Below are 10000 nucleotides of genomic sequence, written 5' to 3' on the forward strand. Positions count from 1 at the left end.
TTCAATTAATTAGCATCATATGATGAGGTTCATAAAAAGAAAAGTAAAAAAAATCGAAGGAAAATCCTTTTGATTAAAATAGAATTATCAACAGAAAATTGAAAATATAATATCTTTCAAAAGAAGAATTGCACTGTTATAGTATTTAGTTTATAAAATGTTGCATGACTCACGCCTATGTAAAACAAAAAAATACCCTTTCCTAAACAACCAGATGAATGCCTAGAATAAAGTAAAACTTGAAGTAGATAAACTTCACAGACGTGTTCTAGAAAGATGATTATATGCACAGGATTTTTGAAATAGCTAAGTAATCAACTTATAATGGAGTCTAACAAGAATTTTTCTAGCACTTAGAATATCAGTGATGATTCTACCAAATTTTTGCTTTTCTAATGAATGATATAATCTGCATATAAATTCTGGTTTTGATTGATAATATTGTTTTATGCTATTTTGTAGATGATTTGATTTGAAATTATTTCAAATTTGTAGATGATATAATAGGAGGAGTTTATTAAAAAAGGATAGAAATATTGGTATTAAGGTTATGGTTTTCATCTAAGTGGCAAGCTTCTTTATACTAGTATAGATTACAAATACAATTTTTGCCTATACAGTATTTAGATTTGTACTTTAGTGAGACACCTTTCACAGCTTATTTGACATAGGCACACACACACACACATACACACACACATACACACACACAGACACACACACACACACACACACACACACGCACGCACACACACACACACACACACACACACACACACACACACACACACACACACACACACACACACACACACACACACACACACACACAGTATATATATTTATATATATATATATATATATATATATTATATATTTATAAATATATATATATGTATATATATATATATATATATACTGTATATATATATGTATATACTGTATATATATATATTTATATATATATATATATATATGTATATATATATGTATATATATATTTATATATATTTATATTTATATATATTTATATATATATATATATATATATATATATATATATATATATATATATATATATATTAGTGGTAACAGTGAATATTATCTCCAACGATTCTCGGTGTTTATCTCACCCCCTTCCACTAATTTTGTCGTCCATCTTTGAATACATACACACGCATATATATATATATATATATATATATATATATATATATATATATATATATATATATTTATATATCACAACTAACACCACAGTCGGACGAAAGAAAAAGTTGCGTAAGCGGAACTATATATTTCGATTGCTACCTGCAATCCTCTTCAGTAGTACTGAAGAGGATTGCAGGTAGCAATCGAAATATATAGAACCGCTTACGCAACTTTTTCTTTCGTCCGACTGTGGTGTTAGTTGTGATTTACAAATGTGTTACTACATTTCTCACCTGTGATATATATATATATATATATATATATATATATATATATATATATATATATATATATATATATATATATACATATATATATATATATATATACATATATATATATACAGGTATATATAAGTACTCATGCACATATATATACACATTCATACATACATTCATGCATATATACATATTGTACACGTATACATTCAGTTCATACATACATACAGTACATACATGCATGCATATATATGTATATATATATATATATATATATATATATATATATATATATACAGTATATATATATATATATATGTATATACAAATGTATACATACTAATATAACCTATGATCAGATTTATATTAGAAGTATACTTAGCTTTTTTATGCTGCTTGCCATGTCGTTTTACAAAGAAAATAATTATGGAAATAATCAACAATCAGAATTTTTCCTCCTTTTTTAAATACTTGGTTGAGTATTAGATGAATGCATCTTGAAGTAAAACAACTGGTAAATATTCCTCTGTTATGTTCTTTTCAGATTTTTATGTTATTCAAACAATTTTGTATACCTTAATCTGTTAACCCAAAAATCGTCTATCCTGATAATCTTATAACCTTTATAGATTAGTTTTATACTAGACATCCTCTATGCTAGATTCAAAGCTTTAGAACTAGTTATCCTTACGCCCTTGTGTCACGCGCAACCCAGAAGTACCTTAGTGATTCAACCTTCCTTTAAAACCCCAATAGAAAAGCTTCATATACAAGACATCTAAACCATAAAGTGAAAACCCTCAGGACTCAAAAACCTTTATGCCCCTCCCACTTCCCTGACGAACAGAAACCTAAACCTAACTCTGAAAACCCGAAGTCTTACTTGAGTTCGCGGGCCGCCACTTCCCTCAGGTACCATCGCCACGAAGTCTTCTGAGCGAGAGTGCTTATACTGGCAGAGTCAACGTCGGTTTCACATCTGAGGGAGACGCTAAGGTTTGTGATTTTCTCCTGTATTATCTCCTGAAAGAGATGCATGGGTATAGCTAGGTAGTTCTTTGCTCGTGACGAACGGTGCATCTTCGTGAGGCATGTTCGTTCTTTGTTCTAGTTTTGAGAGCTGAGGTAGAATCCAAAAGGATTCGAAAACTTCTCAAAATTAAATCAAGAAATGACGTGTGGTTGCACACACACACACACACACACACACACACACACACACACACACACACACACACACACACACACACACACACACACACACACACACGCAATATAGACTCTAGCTCTGACCCTTAAGAATCATTTATGTATATACAATATCTTGCATGAAATGAAGACCATTTGTACATATCATTGCCTGTTGATTTTAGTTATACAGAAATTACCACCCTCCAGCTAAATACAACACTTCTCAGGTATAGTATATATCATTAAAATACATATTTAATGATGCATCAGAGATATATCAGATGTATCACAGCCTGATATATATAATTGTCAGAGAAGATGGAATTTGCAAATAATGATAAACTAGTAGATATATGTATCTTGCGTGTTTGCAAAATATAACACTTTCTTTTAATATTTTCAGTAATTTAGATGTACAGACGTTTGATATGATGAAATGGTGAATTTTATGTGCTATGTTATATATCTGTTATAACAAACACATTCTATTTATCTTATAAGAGAATTAAAGGATATAAATTAGACTGATCATATTTAATTCTTTTTTCTTTCCAATCATCGATGGCCCTAATCCTTCCTTACCATTTCCATTCATTTAATCCCACATGGAACTCTTTCATTCCCTCCACCTGCAAATCCTCACCATACTCCTTGAAATCCTCTTATAAATCCTCACCGATTTTCTTCGTACTTCAATAAATCCTCATCGAACTCCTGGAAACCTACTTACGAATCCTCACCAAACGTTCGATAACCTTTTACAAATCCTCACTGAACTTCTGGAAACCTCTAACAAATCCTCACCTAACTCTCGAAAACCTTTTACAAATCCTCACCAAACTCCTGGCAACCTCTTATAAATCCTCACCGAACCCCTGGAAACCCTCTTTCATATCCTCATCAAACTTATGGAAACCTCTTACAAATCCTCACCGAACTCTCGAAAACTTCTTACAAATCCTCACCTAACCCATGGTAAACTCTTACAAATCCTCACCAAACTCCTGGAAATCCTCTCACATATCCTCATCGAATTCATGGAAATCTCTTACAAATCCTCACCGAACTCTCAAAAACTTCTTACAAATACTCAACTAACTCCTGGTAACTCTTACAAATCCTCACCGAACTCCTGGAAACCCTCTTACATATCCTCATCGAACTCATGGAAACTACTTACAAATCCTCACTTAACTCCCGAAAACTTCTTACAAATCCTCACCTAACTCCTGGTAACATCTTACAAATCCTCACCAAACTCCTGGAAACCCTCTTACATATCCTCATCAAATTCCTGGAAACCCTCTTATATATCCTCATCATACTCATGGAAACCTCTTACAAATCCTCACCGAACTCTCGAAAACTTCTTACAAATCCTCACGTAACTCCTGGTAACCTCTTACAAATCCTCACCAAACTCCTGGAAACTCTCTTACATATCCTCATTGAACTCATGGAAACCTTTTACAAATCCTCACTGAACTCCTGAAACCCTGTTACAACTCCTCACTGAACTCCTGAAACCTTCTTACAAATCCTCACTGAACTCCTGAAACCCTGTTACAACTCCTCACTGAACTCCGGAAACCTTCTTACAAATCCTCACCAAACTCCTGGAAACCCTCACATCTTCACCGAACTCATGGAAACCCTCTTACAAATCCTTGCGCTCAACTCCCGAGAACCTCTTTACAAATCGTCCCCGAACTCAGACCGAAGCAGCTCCCGCGGCCTCCTTCTCCCACCTGGACATGCCGGATTCGAAGTCTCTGGATTCCGGGGATCAGCTTCTCTTCAAAGGAACCTACCGCCCCGGAATGCACGTCGACGGACTGACGGAGGACGAGCAAGAGGACGGCGAGGACGAGGACTCGACCGGAAGTGAGGACTTTGAGAACGAGAAGGCTTCTGAAGGAGGTTATGAGACCACCGAGGAGGAGGTTCGTTTTGTCGAGGTGGTTTGTGATTAGCTACCGATGTACAGTTAGGAAAATAAGTTCTTCTGTCACTTTGTTGGGTTGATCTTTGTGATATTTCCAATTCATATTCACATCTAATTCATTTAATACATAAAACGTCCGTGATTGTGAGCCTTGGTTAATAAAGTAAAAAAAAAAAAAAACTGTTCATTCGTAACAAAATGCCAGGACATATTTTGGCAAATATAGACGAAAGTGTCGCCGTCATCTCTTGTATTTCAGCGCCTCAAAAATATCTATCAAATTTTTTTTGTGTATTCAATTTACCCAGTTATATACATCTTTGTTATCGAATCCCAATACTACATGTGAGCGTAATTTTTTTCTGTATCGATTGGGGTTTATAGGTTTTATCTATGACAATGCACTAATTCTATAATCCCGCGTGGTCATATATACTTTTATATTTATTTATTTATTTATTGTGTGTGTGTGTGTGTGTGTGTGTGTGTGTGTGTGTGTGTGTGTGTGTGTGTGTGTGTGTGTGTGTGTGTGTGTGTGTGTGTGTGTGTGTGTGTGTGTGTGTGTGTGTGTGTGTGTGTGTGTTTGTTTGTTTGTGTGTGTGTGCGTGTGTGTGTGTGTGTGTGTGTGTGTGTGTGTGTGTGTGTGTGTGTGTGTGTGTGTGTGTGTGTGTGTGTGTGTGTGTGTGTGTGTGTGTATGAGCGTTTACAGGACCGACATTACCCTACGGTATCCCGGTTCTAGATATCTTTAATTACTCATTGTCATCCTCGTCTTTATAGTAATATTTCATGATCATAGTTTACTAAACATGTCTACCATCTTACAAATTTGAATATTGCACATATGATTTTGACCTCAACAAGAATTACTTTTCTCATCATGAGCTTCAGAAAACAAATCAAGTCTAATGATTCAATGAAGCCCCATTATAAAGGCAAACTAAGTCGTGTGTGTGCGTGTGTGTGTGTGTGTGTGTGTGTGTGTGTTTATGCACGCATACTCAGAACAACAAACTCCATCTGAGACTCCTTCTCCATACACCTTTTCTTACTCCCCTAGACCTCTGGAGCCAAGAGCCGTAGAGGGACAAGACCCCGAGGAGCGCCCCGGAAGACCCGCGCCGGCTACCACGAAAGAGCCGTCGACGTTCCCGGAGACGAGATCGAGGAGAGGCGACGTCGTGCCCGAAGAAAAACCAGGCGGGTGGAGGACCTTTCCAGGTCTCCAATAGAGGGAGAAGAAGAACCCTTGTATTCTTCCCCAACGGGCAGCGGCCACTACGAAGGTCCTCATCAGCTAGCAGCCCAAATGACGTCGCCACCACTCTTCGAACACTCGCGAGTTCATCTTCCTCCACCTCCTGCGCAGCTCACGCCTAGGGGGCTCAAGGAGGACCCGTTCATCCCAGGAACCTCCCTGCCGAAGTTCCTCCCGCCTCCGCGGCTCACTGTGGAGCGTATTCAGCGGAGTGCCGCAGCACCCTTGCTCGGCGCCGACGACCTGATAGTCCCGCCGATACCTCCGAGGAATTATGGCCCGGAGGAGGTCCTGACGATCGAGGCGGAGGTTCGGCCTCAGATGAAGGATGCCGAAGTTGAGGCCAAGCTGGAGACTGAAGGAAGGTCTTCCATGACTCCTAAAGTAAGTCTCACACTGTGTGTATGTATGTATGTGTATTTAATGTACTCAACATTACCCCCACTACTGTATCTTGGAGTGACCTTTCTCTCTCCTCTTACAGAGACAACGAAGGTCGTCATCCCATCAAAGCATCGAAGACGCAGCGACGAAGAAGGGGGCGACTACACCGGGGGAGGAGGAGCAGGGAACCTCGGATGGGGGGAGTGGCCACAACATCGGGAGGCTTCGGAAGAGGTTCCACGACCTCTTGGACGACGCCTTCTCCCTCCTTCACGGGCAGCGCCCTGGAGATAGGGTGACACCCCTAGCAACGCCAACTCCCGGCAGAAGAGGACATCGATCTCACTCTGCTGCACTCTTCAGGTCCTGAGACAACTTCTTTCCTTCTTTCGCAATAGTGAGATCCTCGAAGAATCTCCATCGCCTGGTGTTGGATAAAATCAAATCTGTAGAGTCTGTTATGTCCAATGATAGAGTGAACACCTTCTACTTGATTACGCTTACAAATTTGATGCTGGAGAAGTAGACTCAAGATGAAATCTTAACCTGAATGACTTTTGGGTTCGGGTCTGCCCCCTCAGAGGAATGAAATAGACTATTCTTACACAGAAACATGTCCGTATATTAAACTAAAACTCCACTAAAGAAAAAAATCTTTAAGTCCTGTACAATGCATAAATGTGGAGCCTCTTTTGTTGAAGAGAACCACAACAATTGGTCGTAATATGCAGAACTTAAAGTATTTCTGTTATTCATTTATTCATTTATTTATTCATTTTCATTTATTTGTTTAATTTTTACCTCCAATAGTATCAGTACATTGACTGACTCTAGCAGCTATACATGTTATCATTGGGTAAAAGACTAGCTAATTTTTTTCTCGTTTTTTATTCCTCTTTATCGTCTTCTTCTTTATTTTCTACTTGATATTGTTGTTTTTGTTGTTGTTGTTGTTGTTGTTGTTGTTGTTGTTGTTGTTGTTGTTGTTGTTCCTCTTCTTCTTCTTCTTCTTCTTCTTCTTCTTCTTCTTCTTCTTCTTCTTCTACATATTTTCTTCTTCTACTCATTTTCTTCTTCTTCTTCTACTTATTTTCTTCTTCTTCTTCTTCTTCTTCTTCTTCTTCTTCTTCTTCCTCTACTTATTTTCTTCTTCTTCTTCTTCTTCATCTTCTTCTTCTTCTTCTTCCTCTACTTATTTTCTTCTTCTTCTTCTTCTTCTTCTTCTTTTTCTTCTTCTTCTTCATCATCTTCTTCGTCTTCTTCTTTTTCTTTTTCTTCTTTTCTTCTTCTTTTTCTTTTTCTTCTTCTTCTTCTTCTTCTTCTTCTTCTTCTTCTTCTTCTTCTTCTTCTTCTTCATCCTCCTCCTCTTCTTCCTGTTTTTCATCTTCTCCTCCTCCTCCTTCTCCTTCTTCTTCTTCTTCTTCTTCTTCTTCTTCTTCTTCTTCTTCTTCTTCTTCTTCTTCTTCTTCATCCTCTTGTTCTTCTTGTTCTTCTTCCTCTTTTTCTCCTTTATCATCATCCTCATCTTCCAATCGCTCAGCTCTTCCCAAAACAGAGGTCAGAAAAAATATCTATCTCTTCTATCTATATACCAATAGCTCTTTCCCCCTTATAAGGGAGGTAGCCAACTCAAAGGCATGAACCTATTCCCACCCATTCCACTTCCATCCTCCACCCTTTCCCCACTCTCATCATAACTCCTCATGAATGACGGGTTATCCCTGTATCTCGCCCACTGACCTGGGCCAGAAGCAATGTAGCAAATCACAGTACATCCACAGCAAGGCCGCTTCACTTATTAATCGGCGACGCCCACATCTCCGTCCTCTCATGCAGAAAAAGAGAAGACGGGGAGAAATCCCTTCGGGCTGCGTCAAAATATCATTCACACATAAGAACCCCCTACCCCACCATCCCTCGACCCTCCTTTCCTTGCATAACAGTATCGTCTATACACAGTCATTCTCCACTCATTCCTATATCCTGCCTTATCCCTTCCTTACTCAACAGACATTCCCCTCTTTCTCGTAGCTCCATTCATCCCATCCATCCACCTCATCCTCGGTCGTCCTCTAAAAATAAAGTAGATAAACAAAAAGTCTACTCCCAGTGTCTCTATTAGATCCTTCCGAGCGCCTTTTCACCTGGGCCTCCTGATCCAAGACTTTTCAACACTTCTCCTCCTCAACAGATCCCACACCGTAGACGCTTCGCCCTTGGACCCCGACCACCCAGACCACGCTCACATCCACCAGTACCCACCAGGAGTGCGTCCCTGGTCAGCTGCCGAAGCTCTACACCAACAACAACAACAGCAACAGCAGCAGCTACAAGAACAACCACCTCTCGATCTCAGCAACCCACTCCTCGGGGTAGCGCCTCTGGATGAGTTCTCGCCTCCGAAGTCCGCCTGGGGGGATCACCGGTCCCGCCCGTACAGTGCCAGCGCCAATGTGACCCGACCCGGGAGTGGGCGGAGCTTGACGCCCGTCAACCAGCCACCGGGTTCTCCTGCATGGCGAAGGTCTGGCTCCACACCTAACTTTGGAACTGCGGGATTGGGTGAGGACATTACTCTATTTACTGGTTATGTTATCGGTGTTGTTTGATATTGTTGTTAATATTGCTGTGTAAATATATATATATATGTATATATATATATATATATATATATATATAGATATATACATAAGTATGTATATATGTACACACACACACACACACACACACACACACACACACACACACACACACACACACACACACACACACACACACACACACACAAAAATATATATATATATATATATATATATATATATATATATATATATAAATATATATATATATATATATAAATATATATATATATATATATATATTTCTAAATAGAAATGTAGTAGCACATTTGTAGATAACACATAGGAACCCACAGTCGGAGACAGAATAAACTACCAATAGAGAATACTCCTATATTTCGGCTATCAACTGTAGCCCTCTTCAGGAAAGTACTTTCCTGAAGAGGGCTACAGTTGTTAGCCGAAATATAGGATTATTCTCTATTCGAAGTTTATTCTTTCTCCGACTGTGGGTTCCTATGTGTTATATATATATATATATATATATATATATATACACATACATACATACATAAATATGAAAATATTCTTCTTTTTCTCAGCGGGTGCATCATCTGAAGAACCCATTGACCCTGAAACAGGGCTAAGGGAATCCGATCCTGCTATTCCTCTAATCAGAGCCATCAAGGAGGAGCTAAAACGGTTCAAGTCCACCGTCAGTACAGACTCTTCGAACGCATGATGGCTCTCTTCTTCACTGAAGAATGTAAACGTTTGGAGACAAATCGCCAACGTTAAGTACGTGAGTGCCACAGAACGCGAACGTTAGGAAAAGTTTGACAAGAAGGTTGTAAACATCATGAAGGTATTGGGAGAAAAATCGTAAATTCTCCATGGGCATTGGCAGAAGAAGTACTATGGAGCACATCGCGGTAACAAGGCCGCAAGCTTTATGATCGTTTTCCAAAAGCTGTAAAGTAGTGAATATTTGTCAGAGTTTCAACATAAGTGCATTTGGCACAGAACATAAACAAAGGTCATGGAAGCTGTGATGAATTGATGTCTGATTAAAAAAAAAAATAAAGATAGTTGTACATGACAGCTCACCTGCATAAAGAAAAGAATGAAATACATGACTATATTGCTACTCTTCACGGAGTACAAATACTTGATCAAAACGTTCTATCAAAAAGACAAATCAGCAACGACATCC

General features: G+C 38.5%; 1 protein-coding gene across 2 annotated transcripts in view; it reads left to right on the forward strand.

The window, feature by feature from the left end:
- The window catches only part of LOC143025366 (uncharacterized), a 95815-nt gene that overhangs the window by 85448 nt on the left and 367 nt on the right, over nucleotides 1-10000 (forward strand). The window contains exons 5-10 of one of the 2 annotated variants that reach the window (XM_076184908.1): nucleotides 2343-2426; nucleotides 4337-4564; nucleotides 5627-6208; nucleotides 6309-6571; nucleotides 8400-8770; nucleotides 9390-10000. The exon at nucleotides 9390-10000 is cut by the window's right edge and continues 367 nt beyond it. In XM_076184908.1, coding sequence (XP_076041023.1) covers nucleotides 2343-2426; nucleotides 4337-4564; nucleotides 5627-6208; nucleotides 6309-6571; nucleotides 8400-8770; nucleotides 9390-9529 — 1668 coding nt within the window. In that variant the 3' untranslated portion in view covers nucleotides 9530-10000. The remainder of the gene's footprint in view (nucleotides 1-2342; nucleotides 2427-4336; nucleotides 4565-5626; nucleotides 6209-6308; nucleotides 6572-8399; nucleotides 8771-9389) is intronic. The other variant, XM_076184909.1, reaches the window with a different exon arrangement.

Source organism: Oratosquilla oratoria, chromosome 5 (genome assembly GCF_046742065.1).
Source record: "Oratosquilla oratoria isolate Oo_2021 chromosome 5, ASM4674206v1, whole genome shotgun sequence".
NCBI lineage: Eukaryota > Metazoa > Arthropoda > Malacostraca > Stomatopoda > Squillidae > Oratosquilla > Oratosquilla oratoria.